The 16,834-nt window shown below is 38.5% G+C and overlaps 1 protein-coding gene and 1 pseudogene across 9 annotated transcripts in view; one reads left to right on the top strand and one right to left on the bottom strand.

The window, feature by feature from the left end:
- Positions 1–210: 210 nt before the first annotated feature.
- Positions 211–2,943, top strand: LOC148875720 (vacuolar protein sorting-associated protein 28 homolog 2 pseudogene; annotated as a pseudogene). Of its 5 annotated transcripts, none has more exons than XR_016105178.1 (2): positions 211–1,360; positions 2,001–2,943. The product of XR_016105178.1 is annotated as a vacuolar protein sorting-associated protein 28 homolog 2 pseudogene, transcript variant X4 (transcript). The 5 variants fall into 5 exon arrangements; XR_016105175.1 differs by having other exon boundaries at positions 1,192–1,360; positions 1,889–2,943; XR_016105177.1 differs by having other exon boundaries at positions 1,195–1,349; positions 1,889–2,943.
- Positions 2,944–3,192: 249 nt separating this feature from the next.
- The window catches only part of LOC148875719 (B3 domain-containing protein Os07g0563300-like), a 33,236-nt gene continuing 19,594 nt past the window's right edge, over positions 3,193–16,834 (bottom strand). For 3 of the 4 annotated variants that reach the window (XM_088965175.1, XM_088965173.1, XM_088965176.1), the window contains 7 exons: positions 12,377–12,456; positions 10,455–10,502; positions 10,097–10,363; positions 9,805–9,854; positions 8,235–8,348; positions 6,359–6,429; positions 5,005–6,119 (listed from right to left, as the gene is read on the bottom strand). In XM_088965175.1, the coding sequence (XP_088821301.1) occupies positions 5,344–6,119; positions 6,359–6,429; positions 8,235–8,348; positions 9,805–9,854; positions 10,097–10,363; positions 10,455–10,502; positions 12,377–12,456 (1,406 nt within the window). In that variant the 3' untranslated portion in view covers positions 5,005–5,343. Of the gene's footprint in view, positions 3,594–3,698; positions 3,899–3,982; positions 4,086–5,004; positions 6,120–6,358; positions 6,430–8,234; positions 8,349–9,804; positions 9,855–10,096; positions 10,364–10,454; positions 10,503–12,376; positions 12,457–16,834 lie in introns of those variants that run through there. The other variant, XR_016105174.1, reaches the window with a different exon arrangement.

Here is a 16,834-nt window from a genome sequence, read left to right as displayed (position 1 = left end):
AGCAGTTATATGACGTCAGGTTAGAATATACTGAAACACTCATAATCACTACCCCACCATTTTTTTGTTTTCGCTATACTCGTGACGGGAACTCGCCAACCCGGGACAAACTGGTTTCAGACTTTCAGTGTCAACGGTCTGGTCCCGGTTCAGTCCAACCGTTTTCTCACTTTCTGGATATAAGATTCTAGGGCCGCATTAAACCGAGACGGGATCTGCTCCTCACGCATGGGCGCCTCATAGGCACATCTACCGTGCATTGAGAACATCTCCCATGAATATTCACTAATAAACACGGGAAATGTTCCCATTTGCATGTGAGGCGCCGATGTGAAGAGCAGATCTGGTCTCCATTAAACCCTGGTAGTCCACCGCCAACTGTATAAGGGTCAAGGGATGGCCATTTCTACCTACCAGAGGATACCATACCCGACCTTATTCGTTTCAATGGGGTGGGTTTTTTTTTTCTGGATAAATGGATTTTTTAGAGAAGGATGGGTTTTAGGATTTTATAATATGATCCTCCCTAATTTGCATATTATTTGAAAGTATACAAATTTATATATTAACCGTTGGTTTAATTTTTTATATTTTATGTAAAATACAATTGATATTTTATATATTTTCTATTAAGTAATTATAAATTCTGATGTTTATTCATATTGTTTTATTTGTTTATTATTTATATTTAGTAAAAAATTAGATATGGGTTATTAACCAAATCCGCCAACCTTACCTTCCTAAACCTTAAATATGGGGAGAATGGGTTGAAACAGTTTTGCATTGTTCATGTCCATGAAGAGTTTGGATTCTAAATTTTTGTAATGATTAGTTTTGGGATTTAGAAAAGGAAGGATTTCTTGAAATGCAAAATTGACATTTCTTGCCTCAATACATCAAAATTTGAAAAAACTAACTACAATCAATTTGCATCCCGCTTGTGAAATGCCCCAGGCCAAACACCCATAAAACATGAATTATTATGGGTTTTGAAAAAGGTACGGGCTGAGAGGTATAAGGAAGCAAGTAGAGTAGTCTTAAATGCACAAAACCCTCCCCGAACCCTCTTGCCATTTCCGGCCCATCCTTCACAAATTTGGCCCAACTGATGAGAAAAGGATCCAACCGGACCGGTTCGGGTAGCTACAGCGGGCAGCCCAGTTACATTTGCATTGACACCAGCAGCAGGAAGGTGTGTTTGATACTCTTTAATCATACATTGGGTGTAGTGTACCGTACGCGGTAGCATCCTCGGCGATTTCCACACGCAACCTCTCTCTTGTCTATCTGCACAGCTTCCGTCTTCCCTTCCTACGATCACATCACAAATCGCCAACTCCGTTGTTGCAGTTGAGTTTCCGTAAGCTCTCATCCTTCTCTCCTTTGTCTTTCTCCAGAATTTGTTTTTTTCTAATTTTACTTTCTCAATTCTTAACTTTTATTAGAATCTTATTTATAACTTTTGAATTTCCTGAAATCTCAGCTTTTTTAGGATTTCAGTAAGATATTCAGAAACCAGGGCTTGATTTGGCGCTGTCTAAAGTTTCAAATTCGTCTTTCTCTTTTTCTTTTCTTTTTTCCTTCTCTCCTCGTTTCTTTCCCTTTCTGAATTTATTTTAATCGGACCCTTGTTGTTCTGAATCGGTGATTATCTGTTTATGGCTTCCGATATCTATCAGCCCATCCAAATAACGCTAAGAGAAGAATTTTATGGAGTTTCAGATTGTTCTTTTCATCTTCATCCACCATAAAACTTTCATCGTTCTTGTTAGTTATCGTTCTTCAATAACTTATGGCGTTTCCGCTTAATCTTTCAATCGTTCCGATGCTTTGATAAATTTACTACTGTTGTCTCTTACTGTGTCTCGCTTTCTTGATTGTTATTCAGTGAAGAAAGTCTCTTGTGCGCGTGTCCCGTGCTCTTCTCCATTGGGTCTAAGCAACAACAAAGAAAAATAAATCAGAAAGAAAATAGTTTAAGAATTAAGTGATTTTTTCAGGCACTCAGAACAGAGTTTACTCCAATGGCGGTGAATCTGTGGAACGACAATGATGTTCTTGACCGGGAGATGTATGACAGATTCGCCGATCTCTATGCCATTATCAAGGCCACGGAGAGGCTCGAGAAGGCTTATCTTCGCGACATCATCTCACCAGCGGCGTATGAGTCCGAGTGCTCGAAACTGACATCTCATTTCAAGACTCTGGTTCCCTTCCTCAGTGATACTGTCCCCGGCGTCGAGCAATTCATGGACACTTACAAGCTGAAATGCCCTGCAGCGTTTAACCGCCTCGTTACCTCTGGTGTTCCTGCCACTGTTGAGCACCGGACAGCGGCGGCTGCATCGGCTAACATATCTGCGGCAACTGTTGCTGAGTGTACGGCGCATTTCGTCACGGTACTGGACGCCTTGAGGTTGAACATGGTTGCTGCTGATGAGCTGTACCCTCTTCTTTTTGACCTCTCGAACTCCCTCAGCAACCTCAGCATATTGCCCGATCTTGAGGGTAAGGTGAAAGAGTGGATGGAAATGCTATCGAAAATGGGTGCTGCAGACAAGCTGACCGAACAGCAGGCTAGGCAGCTACAGTTCGACCTGGTGTCATCTTATAACTCTTTCATGGCTGCCTTGCAGCATCTGAGATTGTGAATGATTCAGGTAAGCTTGTAGATAAATGAAGAGGTTCATTTTACTGTGGTTGTAATGTTTGTATGATAATTACCCTGGCATTTGTTTGGAAGAAGCTTTTATGTATGGCTGGTCAGGATACATTGATCTTGATACAAGTTGTGTAATATGAGAGGGTGACTAATTAGTGATTTTGAAGGCTGATCAATGATCATTTGTTGCAAATTGTCACAAAAGTTTGAAATCTGTTGTTGAATGCTTGTATCTGATCTTTAGCTTTTTAAAACTGTATCTGAAGTTTGATGATTTGCCATATCCATATGGGTTTATCTGGTCTGTAATCATTTTGTTTCTTTAATATTCATTTTCTTTTTGTGTGGTGAAGAAGAATTATTTGCCCAAGAATTTGGAGTGGTTCTTTGTTAGCAATCTGTCTAGCCACCGAGCTGATGAGCCACACTTCATAACACGCCAGAACTAGTTCTCTGGCCAACTGGGGGTGTTCCAATCCATAAGACCATACTGTTGAGATTCCTATTAAAGATGTTCAAAAGAGACCGACTTAATAAGAAAATCTGCATCTGCGTAAGCTTATTCCGCTTTAATCATAAAGATTTTACCAACATTGGACAGTCGCTTTTAAAGTTTTTAATCACTATATATTCTTTATCCGGAGAGAACGAGTTGCTCCCTCCCAAGGCCAATAAAAAGCAAATGCTTCAGAGAACACAGCCGAGGCCGAGCGTGGCTCATCCTTGTAGGCAGCTGCCATCAAAAAAGTTTCCCCCTTACCATCTTTTATCGAAAAACCATACCCTGCATGTTTATTGTTTAGATTCAGTAAAAGATCCATCCATCCGTCTCGATCAAACGGTGGCATCAGGTGTTCTGACATCCGCAGCCTGCCCCCGCCCATAATGTATAACCGGATCACTGTTGGTTTTTTCAAACAACTTTCTATTCCTGCATTTCCAGAAAACATTTTTAGTTTTGGGGAATTTAGTATAAGCATGTTATAGAACTTGATCAAAACTCTGATAACATTCTTAAAAATTGATTGGCAATTACCCAATGTTGGTCCCAGTTATCTGGGTAGATTGGATTTCCACACAAAGTGGCCACTCTCAGGCTCGAACCTGCGTTCTCATGCATGCCAGATTGCTAATTCCCAGTATCATATCAATATCATGCCATTTTTCTGTAGCAATACATTGGAATTACAATTTTGGACACCATTGGTTGCAGAGCGGCTGCCGGTCAAGGTTTAGCTGTTCAGCGGGGCATGGAATCAATGAAAGATGTGAGTCTCATGTATTTAAATATTGGCGCGAAACATATCATTCGTTCACAACCTGCTAAACAGCTGAAGGATTCAGCTAATCCGAATTTACGGCTGCCATGTCCATTGTCCAAAAACCGGAGTTTGAAAGCCTTCACATGTGAGTTCGTGGTTACCTGACAGACAAATGTGAGACTTGAAAAGCAGAAAATATTACTTTTTAGATTTTTTTCCCCAGTTACAGACTTGGTTTGTCCGTTTATGGCTAGCTACCCTTTTGTTGTTCAATCCTTTAGTTCCTTCTGGTGATTTTTGATCCATCAATCCATTTTTTTGTCAAGATAAGTCAAGGACGGACCGATTATCTAAGCCCAGCAACCACAGTTGGCCGTGTAAAATCAGCAAAGGACCCCCCAGATTATCTTCTTCCTCAAACAAGAGATGACGAATCCTCTCTTCAAATTATCTTATCTACTCTTCTACCTATAGGTCCTATACATTTCTGTTTCTCTCTCATTTTATTTAAAACCAAACATAGCTTAATGCACCAATCAAATTCATCCTCCTGTCCAGAATAAGCCTTTTTTATCGTTTCCATTTTTATTATTTTTCTTTGCTTAATTCAGAAAATATTACTTTGGACCGCAAATCTTACCCAGGGAAAAATCTGATAAGGCAGTATAGGGTTGACATAGACCGTAGAGATGGGAAGGTAGCAATCAAGACCCCTGTTTGATGAACTGGATGGTGCATTAGTAGCAGCTAGGGGTTTGAATTGACCAATTCCTAATCCTTTCTTCCACAACTAAAGTTTTATCCGGCTTTATATTGACCTGAAAATTGCAACTTGACTACTAAAAGATGGTAAACACCTTTCCCTTAATTTTTCAACTTATCCATAAGCATAACGAAAAGAGTTTACAAGCGGTAAAGAAGAGAAATTGGTGTCTCAAAATTTATTTTTAGTTTGAACTGCAACAATGTTTGGTATTAAAAGATGCAATTGCAATCTAAATGTTTTGCAGAAAGAAAGATGAGAGAGATTCCACACATAAATCAGCAAACCAACCATAAAAGAGTCAGCCGAGGGCCAAGAAACAGGAATACCTCAAACATTTTGATTTTTTGTTTGAAGAAATGTCCAAACACTGGCACTAAAAGATGTACCCTCAAGTTCAAAAGACAGCAAGATCAGCATCCAGAAAAAAAAATAGAGCTTCTATCCTGCTGTACAATCTCATGGTGTTATGAAGATAAGAATATCAGGAAAAACTAAATATGCTTCATACCTCTTTTTATGTACAAGGAAAGCCGTTGCTTATGGGATGGGTAATAGGTTTAGTGGAATGTCCGATGCTGATTTAAATGAATTTACATGGAACCATTCCCCGTAGTGCCGATCTTCAATGTTACATAACATGCAATACTGAAAGTCTAGCCTGTTGCTGATGTGGGAGCAGATATGGACATTGATAAAGTGATGGGATGGTCCACATCAACTTTTAGATGATTGCTACCATGCTGAACACAATCAAGCTTCTCTCCTCCAGTACTACTCCCACCCGGCTCCAACTGATTGACAACAAGATCTCTGTTGGCGGAACTTGGGAGCCTCTGCTTCCTGAGATACATCTCAGTGGCATCTCTAATCATCTTAAGCATGCTGCCAGAATCTGACACAGGTGATGGTTCATCCTCCCTTTCTGGCTGGATGTTCAGATCAATCTGGCCTTTAAGAGGTGAAGAGTAAGGTTTCTTCCTGTTAGGATCCTCATCAGCAATCTCATTCACTGCTATTTTCTGGTTTGAACTGCCATTGCTTGCATTACCAATTGGTGGATCATCCTCCTGATCTGTTGTCTTCTCAGGCATCTGAAGCTGCTGCTGCTTCTTACGAGCTGTCTCTGCTTCCTTCTCTGATTGTCGCTTCTCCCGCCGCAACATAAGGGTGCGGAAGCGGCGCTTGACAGTAAGACAAACATTGCATGTGCATGTCTGCTTGTGCTTGGGGCCCTTGCCACTTGGAGGCTGGATGCAGACAATGCATGTGCACCCTGGACGATGGCGAGGATGCTTGGTAGTGGGCTGGGCAGATGGAGGGAGAGCCTCACCCTCTCCCATAATGGCAAGGTTTGCTAGGGTGTCAAGCCCATCAGATGCTTCAACAGTATCCTTGACCTGCTTGGCAGCCTTGGTTCTCTTGGAAGTAGCTGCCAAATAAAGGATGCAACAATTTGTCAAATATTGCACATTGGAAATTTTGACAATCTGAGGATGTAATGTAATGGCATGGATAAGAAAATATTATTTGCAAGGAGTGATAAGTATTAAAGTCTAAGAGATCCATAATGGAATCACCTTCTCCCACAAATAAGTTGGGCCACATAAATGAACCATTAGGTAGAAGAATAAGGATAAACTACTAAGATGTATCATATCCACTACTTACAAATTTCCGCAGAGGATATCATATCTTCAAGCTGTTCTATACTTAGCTCTTGTGCTGAAGTACATGAAGACCTGGTAAAGCAGAAGTAAGCATGTCAACCTTTAAGTAGCACAGATTTGCTCCCCCACCCACCCACACATGAACAGATAAAAATGTCAAGGACAAGGTTGGTTTAAACTTTAAACAGGATCACAGCCAGAGAGTAAACCCAATATCATCGTCATCCTCTATCTCCACTAGAGATGATATCCCAAAAATATAATATGAAGAACCAATGAATAGGAATATTTCTGTTGCTTAAATCTTGTGTAACTTGAATTATGTCAGATGTGCCACCAGAGACTTCCACTTAAAACAAAGCATCATCACTTTTGTGGGCCAATGGATAGGCCACACGCGGTCTGACTCCAAAAATCCGAGGAAATAGTGATCTGAACCGAGGAATAGGGGATTAGGGGAGAAAACCGGCTGGACTCCCAAAGGAGATGCCTACATACCCTCTGGTGAGAGATCAGGCCACTGCAGTTTGCAGCTGGAATTATGTGGGAAATATGGTGATTCGAATGGAATCGGAGAAAGGAAACACACGAGAGAGAGATAGAGATAGAGAGAGAGAGGGAGAGAGAGGATCACCCAAGATTGATTAATCGCCCCCACATTTGGGTGCGAGTTCCTATTAATAGAGTTTTGGGCATACTTGAGTTCTGTAAATTTATTACACTGACTTTGTCCTTTTGTTATTATTAGTCTAGAAACTTGTGCTGTTTTGGGTTGATTTAGTTTGCTCCAAGTATTAGCGCTGACTTGGTCCAAATTGGTTTGGTCTAATCCAGGTTCGCTATGGGTCAGCCAGGTTTATGCTATGCACTTATATAAATCCATTGTCTCACATAGCCCCCTACTTAATAATGGTGAAATCCATTTGTTAAGCAAAAGTTGGGTCAGGCATTTTTAACCATTTTTAAGATACCTGACCATTGTTCTTACCAAATGGCTTTCACCATTGTTAAGGGGGGCTAATGTGAGACAATGGATTTATACAAGTGTGTAGCATAAACCTGGCTAACCCACGGCAAACCTGGATTAGACCAAACCAACTTGGACCAAGTCAGCGCTAATACTTGGAGCAAACTAAATCAACCCAAAACAGTGTAAGTTTGTAGACTTAATAAAAGGACAAAGTCGGTGAAAGAACTATTCAAAACTCAGGTATGCCCAAAACTCTATAAATAGGAGCTTGTACCCGAATGGGGGGGCAATAAATCACTTCTGGGAGATCCTCTCTCTCTCTCTCTCTCTCTCTCTCTCTCATGCGTGCGCGCCTAGCTGCAGCTTGGCTCCCTCGGCAATCACTAATATTACCTTCTGCTATTCCTTGTCAGAATTATATCGCTGGCGAACTACAATGGCCTAATCCCTTGAAAGAGGGTATGTAGGCATCTCCTTCGAAGTACAGCCCATTATCTCCCCTTACCCTGTGTTCCTCTCGGTTCAAATCGCCATTTCCTTTGACTTTTAGAGTCAAAACACGTGTGCCCTATCCATCAGACCACAACTTTGTTTATGCACATAATAGATCATGAAAATATGAAAACAAACAAGACCTATCTAATTCTCACTCTTGTGTTGTTTTTTCTCATCAAAGGTCATAAGACCACAATAATCCTTGGGTTTAAACTCTTGAATCTGCAGCTATTGGGATATGATTGTAACAATAGTTTGAACCCATGGACCACCATTTAAAAAAATATAACATGCCTCATAAAGAAAAGTTAACATGGAAAAGAAACCATATTTATTGTTAAGTAATTATCGAGATGAGCAAGACATCAGCCCTAAAGCATATTGTCACACAGCCCATGCTCCAAATGTATACCGTTTTGGATCCCATAAATTCTTGGAACAGGTCCATCTCGAAGGAAGGAGCACATCAAAAGGCAGCTTCCGCCACTTAGAACAGTCTTCGCACTGAGCCCATTGAACCTTTTCACTAACATGGATGAAACATAGCATTGGCAGTCAGTTGGAAAAAAGATACAGATGGCAATTTTATAAATGGAAGAAAAAATAGTAATTGTTCTTTATGATAACATATGTATTAACTTGTTATGATGTAGGCAAAACAAAAGAAACAAAGAAGTCATGGTAAGGAGGTAAAGTCTTCTGGTTTATGCAAGGGCAAATAATAGTTTGAAACTCGGAAAGTATATCTGAAATTTTGAGCAAACAAACTTCAATCTGGCCATAATTCAAAATACCCCTAAACTATGTGATGTATCACTTTTCCCTTTTTAGGAAGGTAATAATGAAACTTATGGGGAATCCTAAAAACCACTTGTAACTCCAAAATGTTGCTAAAATCACATACATAAGTACTCCTGATTAATTATTCATTCAAATACTAAAAATAAAAAAAAAAGGGGGAGAAGTTTGTCAATTTTAGCACTTCAACCAAAGCTTTCCTTCAAGATACAACTTGCTTCAATCCAATCTGCCTTGTCATCTAAGCACATATGAGCTTTTAGGTGGTGGTATTTAACAAATATGACCAAGAATTTGTTGGATATAATTTAGTTGACATCTGCCACATTTTCAATTTCTTATTACTGTGTATTGAAAGAAATGCTGAAAAAAGGCCAAAGTAACGAAATTTGTATACCAAGAGAAATTAATTCCATAACTTTTAAACATAATTTCAATAAGCAATACACAATATTATCAATTCCATTCAACAAAGCAAGTACAATATCCATTCACATAGCACGTGTTCAAATAAATAAGAAAAGTAGCAAGTCAATAACATGGTAAATCCAAGCAAGCAAGTAATGAGTGATGTACTAATACGTATTATACATGATGTTTTATGTATTTTAGAGCACAAATAAAATAGACCATGCCATATAATATATGATAAGGTGCTTTATTGTCCCTTTCCTTGCCTAAGAGGGAAACGTGCATGTAAATATGGAATGGTATTAACGTGCCTCCCAAAGGCCTTATTGGCCATGAACTCCAAACATTCAGTTTCCCTAGGTTGATGTTTCCATCAATACTGAAATTTCAAGTGTTCAACCATGGATATAGCATTTACCATTTGAACAAAATATTGAGGTTTCTATCAAATCTGATACTTTTGTATATAAAACCAAGTTTCCCATATGAAGTGGGTGAAACTAAAAGTAAGAATTTTACTTCAAAGGTAATAATAACAAAATCTTACCTTTTAGTCCTTCAAAATCAAAATAGCTATGAAATTAATATAGTGGAGTTTAGAGCTATTGAGGTAAATTTACAATATCAGCATTAATCTCATTTGTGAACCTCAAGGGTAAAGATAGAGAAATTTACAATATCAGAATTAACCTCAACATTGACAAATTTAAATCAAAATTATCAAATAAACAACCTTGTTAACCAATCATGATTAGAACAAGGACAAAACTTACCCTTGATTATTGGTTGTTAAAATTGTTGGCTTCCCAAGAACTGGTGCTTCCTACAAAAGCCAAACAATCATATTAGAAATAAGAAAGAGATTTCCTCACTATAGCGTACAAATATGTTCTAAACTTCTTCCATGACCAATAAACGCATTGATCATATTAAAATGAACTATGAATTAATCACATGAAAATGAGACTTTGAAAGGGACATAGAAAAATGATGAAAAAAATAAAAAGATAATAATCAATAACCATACAATTCCACATAAGTACTTACTAACATATACTAGCATACCTCATATTCTTCAAACTCGTGGCCTTCAATCACCACAATACTAGGAGCATGGTTAGGAGGTGGGCAGAGCAGCCCTTGAGCTTCTTCCCATGTTAGCTTGAGCTCTATTAAGTCCTCATTTTCAATTCGCAGGCGTTTGCTCTTTGAGCCAAGGGTACTGCTTTTCCTCTTACTAGGAAGAGAAGATTTAGCTCCAGGTACATCTTTTGCTATGTATCCTGATTTATCAACCTTGGACCAGGTGCTTGCTGGATCTGCTGAATTAACCTGGTTGATCGATGAATAACTAGTTGATTCTGCATTACCCTTTAATGGACAAAAATGAATTGAAAAATATATTTAACTTTATATTATTAACCTCTCCATTTGCAGAGACACCACTTCCTGATTTAGGTGTTTGATTTTCCTGTTAATAAAATATAAGCAAAAATTATTCAATGTCCACAAATTATATGTCCCATTGCATAATCAATAGTCTTAAAACAAATATGAATAGATGACTAAAAAAGAGGAACAAATATGTACATAAATATATAAAGAAACATATACCTGAGACTATCTTTTTTTAACAAAAAAAATGGCATTGCACTTGAATTAAGAAATTCATTTTTAATCATTTCACATTTACGTACAAATGTACCTTATTTAGTCCCATCATATCACATAAACAATAGAAATAAGAATATATGAAACTCAATGCAAGTAAATGTTAGCCACTAAGGGGTTGTTCAGTAACATTCATGGTTTTGTTTGACAAACACCGATGTGGAAGCAAGGTTTTTGTTTCCTGTTCTTAGAATGAGCATGGTAGCTAACTGGAAGCATCAATTTGGTTTTGAAATAAGAATATATACAAGTACATGCAGGCCACTAAAGGGAGTGTTCAGTAATATGCATGATTTTGTTTGGCAAACAACCCATAAATGACCTATATGGAAGAAAGGTTTTTGTTTCCTGTTCTTGAGAATGAGTATGGTATCCAACTGGAAGCATCAATTTGGTTTCATGTTTCTTCTGAGTTCTGAGAAGAGTTTATCATAGATAGTTATTGAAAGTGTGCGTTTAAAGGAAAGGATTAAAGAATGTGATTGTGATGCATCAAAACCAGATATGGGATTCCATGCCCACTATTACAATTCAAGATCTCAAGGAGAGTCTTATTAATAATTTTTAGAGGTCAAATGACACAATGAATGTTCAATTAAGCCAAGAGGTTCTAATAGTAGCATTGAAGTTACGTATTAGAGTTAATCTGCATATAATTTCTTCTGAGAAAGTAACAAGTGCCTAAAAAGGAACCTTCCAACTTCCATAAGGCAGCTTACCCAGTGACCAGGCAGGTTCCTCGTCTTTGCCATATCACCTATATTTATGAAGCAAGATATCTCTATATGATAATCGGATATTTATATGCATTGATGCCGTATTTTCCCAAATACTTTAAATTTTCGTCTAAATTTCATATCTGGCAACTTGTCTACCTGTGTCCTTTTTTTTTGATAAATTATCTACCTGTTCCTTACCATATCTGGGCAGCATAGGTTTCAGCCAACAGCCTCAGTCATGTGGCAAAAGAAGGTCCTTTATTCTAGGCATTTCTTTGTTCCTTTAGAGGTTTGAAACTTCAATGGCATGTTTTACTTGTACAATGAACCAAACCAAGGTAGGTCATGGAGCTGAGGCAGATAAAACAACTGAACTGGCCAATCCAAAGGATCCCTATATGCTTAATAGTTAGCATATTTGAAATAGGAGAGGTAATCTAGGGGGAAAAGAAAAAAGTAGCCAACTTAAAACCCATTGGACATACACAGATAGAGACCTAGATAAATGCACAGAATGCAAATGATTCATATGTTCACTTTACTAAAAAGGTGATTGCACAGATGCTAGTGGCCATCACTGTTAGGTATTGTACTTTTCCGTTCCTTTATCCCCCACTAATCCTTGTGGGAAGTAACAAGTTATAGCAGTGGGTAGAATATAGTTAACCCTGATGCTTTTAAATTATTGCAGATAACAAGTAATTATCTATACAGTTGTGGTTTCAAGTGTTGTTACTTCTTATATGCTTGGCAACTTAATTGGGGCTATGAGGAGTAACATTGTATCATGTGCTACCACAACATGATAAACATTTATATCAGATATCATTAATAACTACACTAATATCAGTTGCAAAGAAGTAATCACATGAATAATCAGCAAAAGGCTTTGTATTACCATCTAAAAAAGCAAAAAAGAAAACTAGGGTCTTGGATTGTTTTTATAATGACATACCTGGTCAGAAGGTGGAACACTAGAAGCCTTTCTGAATCCCATGACCAGCTTTCCTTCCGGATCAATCCGGCTGAATGTTACTGAGAGACAAAGTAACTCTCAGTTCCAATTTGAGAAAGCTTATTAATACTGATAGGAAGAAAGCTCAAAAATGGAGAAGGAAAACCTGTAACAGATGAATATAAATATAAAGTTCCAGATAGTATTTTCAAGCCCGTATTACAGGGATACCTTACTTTTTTCTTGGATTCAGGAGTCAATATGTCACACTGAGTCAACTAATATCAGCTTCTCCAAATTCCAGCCTTGACTCCTGTTGTTGTAGTTATAGCACACAGATAAATGTACAAATTTGTCCATGGACTTTGCTCTCCAAAATGGCAAATCTAGGAGTATTGCACAACATGGAGATGACAATTTATTTATGCCTTTCAAGATTTGTATTTAACCGATGTTATACAAAGCTTATTTCTTCCTTTCTTTCTTTCTTTCTTTTTTTAATAGTAAAGAAAAAGATTTCATTAAACAAAAAAGAAACATTAAAATCTGAGAGGTATCAAGGTGACCACCCACCAACTAATCAACTGAGAACTAGACAATAAAAATTGTTCATTATCTAACTACAATCTGAGAATCTTGATGTGACTAAACCCCCTGACAACCTTTCAGCAATTAACTCCAACCAATCTCCACTATTCGCACCCAAATCTCTTCCTTCCTACCCACATCAACATTCTTCTAATTTGGCTCCTGCAACTCCAATCTTCCCTCCTTCCTTCTGACTGCCTTGAAGAATTTAGAGCTTCAACCCTTCACTCTTCTTTGCCCCCTTCTTCGTCCCAACCCTTGCCCTTCTCAATTCTTTCCTTTTGTTTTCATTCATAACATGATCATACAGTGCAGGGAAGAAGAAGGAGAGAAGAGAGAGGGAAGAGAGGAAAGAAGAAAGAATGTTTTTGAGTGCCAAAACTTAGATAAAACAGTTATAGTTACAGTTCTGCCCCTGACGACCCACTATATTGAAAGAACATAAAAGACAAAAGAAAAGAATATGCTGACAGCACTATTACTCTGATAACAGGCTGACAACACTCCCCCTCAAGTTGGGCTGTATATGTCAATCATGCCCAACTTGTCACAAAGTTCATTGTGCCACAAAAGAAAAGACCTTTTTGTGAAAACATCAGCCAGCTGCTCCTTGGAGTTAACATAGGGAGTGCAGATTTCAACCTTATCAAAATTCTCTTATGAAACGCTTATCTACCTTAATGTGCTTTATCCTATCGTGGAGAACAGGATTTGTTGCAATGTTTATGCCTGCTTTGTTATCACAAAAGAGAGACACTGAGCCCAAGCTCTCCTAGCAGATTCTTCAACCAAAGCACCTCAGCCACCCCATGTTCCATAGCTCTATACTCAGCTTCAACACTTGACCTTGCAACCACACTTCATTTTTTTACTTCTCCATGTCACCAAGTTTCCAACCACAAAATACAATACCCACTTATGGATTTTATGTCATCCACAACACCTGTCCTATTAAAATCTGCATAAGCTTCCACCTTCAAATGATTGTGTTTTCTGAATAGTAAACCAGTTCCTGGATATTTCTTTAAATACCTAAGGATCCCTTCGGCAGCCTCCAAGTATGGAACCTTAGGTGAACTGGCTCAAAACCCCAACAACATAACCAATGTTATGGTGTGTCATAGACAGATATAACAATCTTCCCACTAATCTTTGGAACTGCTTCACATCCTTCAAAGGTTTATCATCGCAATCACCCAATTTATGATCAACAACCATAGGAGTATCAATTGGCTTTGCACCAAGTTTGCATGTGTCTTGTAAAAGATCCAGGATGTATTTCCTCTAAGAGGTGAAGATACCCTTTTAGGAGCGAGCAACCTCAATCCCAAGAAAATACTTTAAGGGTCTTAGATCTTTCACTTCAAATTGGGAGGCTAAGAATTGCTTCAACTTTTGTATCTCAAAGCCCCAGTTCCTTATTATGATGATATCATACACATACACTATCAACACCGCAACCTGCTCCTAACATCTCTTAACAAAGAGAGTATGATCAGACTAGCATTGTTTTAATCCTACTTATTGAACTGCCATATGAAACTTACTAAACCATGCTCTACGAGATTGTTTTAAGCCATACAAAGATTTTCTCAACTTGCACACCTTATTTCCACTTTTGCATAGAACGATATACACCTTATTTAAGAAAGAATTTTTTACATCAAGTTGGTGTAACTCCCAGTGAATTCATTTTTGCAATTGGAGAAAAGGTTTCATCATAATCAACACCATATACTTGAGTGTACCCCTTGGCTTTCAGCCTTGCTTTGTACCTTTCTACTATCTCATTTGCCTTATGTTTTGCTATGAACACCCATCTAACCCCACTAGGTCTTTCCCTTTTGGAAGATCCGCCATCTCCCAAGTATGATTCTTATATAGAGCATTAATTTCCTCCTTCATAGCATTTGTCCATTCGGGGTAAGTCAAAGCCTCTGCCACACTTCTGGGTATAAGAATCTATCAACAACAGACAAAAAGGCACGACTAGAAGGAGAAATATGGTCATAGGACACATAATGGGTAATGGGATGTTTGGTAGTGCATTACTTGACCCCTTCTCTTTGGGCAATGGAAATGTCAAGATCATCCACAATAGAAATAGGAATAGGGGAATCAACAGGAAAGAGTACCTAGCTCAATTGGACTTATCTCTTGGAAGTATGATGGTGTCGGTCACTTAGTATCCGATAGCTCCACATCTTGAGAACATTGTTGATCTCTATTGCGCTTACACAGGAAGACACAAAAAGGAGCACTATCTAGAATCAATAGAAGGAAGACAAACTCGATGGACTTGCTTCTCCTCCTCAATACTGTCTCCCTAAGAAGAAGTAGGGTAAAATGATTTAGACTCAAAAAAGGAAACGTCCATAGAGACAAGGTACTTACGACCAATGGGATCAAAGCACCAGTAACCCTTTTGAGAAGAGGGGTACCCAAGGAAGATACATGGTATAGACTGATGATCCAACTTACGATGGGAAGGAAACAAGTCATGAACAAAGGTATGTCAACCAAACACTCATAGGAATGGAAAACAAAGGGGATTGAGTACACAATGTGAAAAGGAAAATTTGATCTTTTATTACTTAAATGAAAAACTATTCTACATTGCTTGCTTAACTGACACGTTTGACATTGAACATGACTTAAATAAAAAGGGAAACAAAGACTTCAATATTTCAAAGAACGCATGACCCAAATGATTATGCCATAACAATACTTAACTCTTATTTGGTTGACTCAACTAACTATGTGACTCCAAAGTTGACACTGAGAAACCAACCTTGTTGTCAAGAGTGTAAAGGCCATCTACTAAGCTTCCTCTACCAATTGTCCTCCCAGAAGTTAGGTCCTGAAAAACACATGAACCAGAAAAAAAAAATGTTATACTACAATTTAAGGAGTTTGTGATACTACTAATAGAAAGTAAATTGATAGGAAGCTTAGGCACATACAATACATTACTAAGATTGAGGCCATGAGGAAGAGATATTGATCCCTAACCTGCAATGGAGAAGAATGATCCATCTACAAGCCTCTCTTTATCTCTCCTAAACAAAAGGCTATAAGACTAGAAAAGATTGGGCTTACTAGTCATGTGGTTGGAGGCCCCTAAGTCAATGGCCTAGGGAGAGTCAGTGGCAGCGGAGACATGGAAGGCATAGGCACCATTACCTGATGTAATGCAAATGAAGTAGAGGGGCACTAGTAGTTGTGCTGCCCATCTGACGTAGAGCTTTACCATAAGACTCCAGATGATCACGAATGGAATTGATGATATCCTCGGTCAGAACAAGTGTAATTCTTCTAAGTAGTACTACTGAACACACCACCATGCTGGGAATCTTGAGTTGCCACATTAGCTGTACTATAATTCTTCTAGCCCTGCATCTTTCCCTGTTCTTGGTTTTTCTTCTGCCCACTTCAGCTTTCCAACAAGATCCCAACAAGTCTCACGTGTATGTCTAGAGCGTTTGCAATGGGTACACCACAACTTGTCCTTATCATCACTCTTCTTTACCACATTGTTGCTGTCTTTTGCAACCAAAGCCATATGCTGCTTCCCCTCAATTGGAACCATCACACATCATCTACTTTCCTCGGACTGAATCAAGGCATACATTTCTTGAATTGAAGGAAACCCACTGCTTCCTAAGATCTGAACCTCTAAGGGGCTCATACAGAGGATTTAGTCCCAGCAAAACAACAAAAACCCACTGTTGAGAGATTTAACTTCTTATAAGCCTCGGCATCATCATCATGTTTCCACTCTATACTTTGGTAATAATCTAACTCCTACCAAATTGAAGGGCTGAATAGTGCGCTGACAGACTACAATCCCCTTGCTTACAAGTTGTAGAT

The sequence above is a fragment of the Nelumbo lutea genome, chromosome 1, assembly GCF_056320005.1.
Source record: "Nelumbo lutea isolate HS-2025 chromosome 1, American lotus-T2T, whole genome shotgun sequence".
NCBI lineage: Eukaryota > Viridiplantae > Streptophyta > Magnoliopsida > Proteales > Nelumbonaceae > Nelumbo > Nelumbo lutea.
The sequence above is the reverse complement of the archived record's forward strand: the minus strand, read 5'-3'. Positions and strand labels throughout refer to the sequence as shown.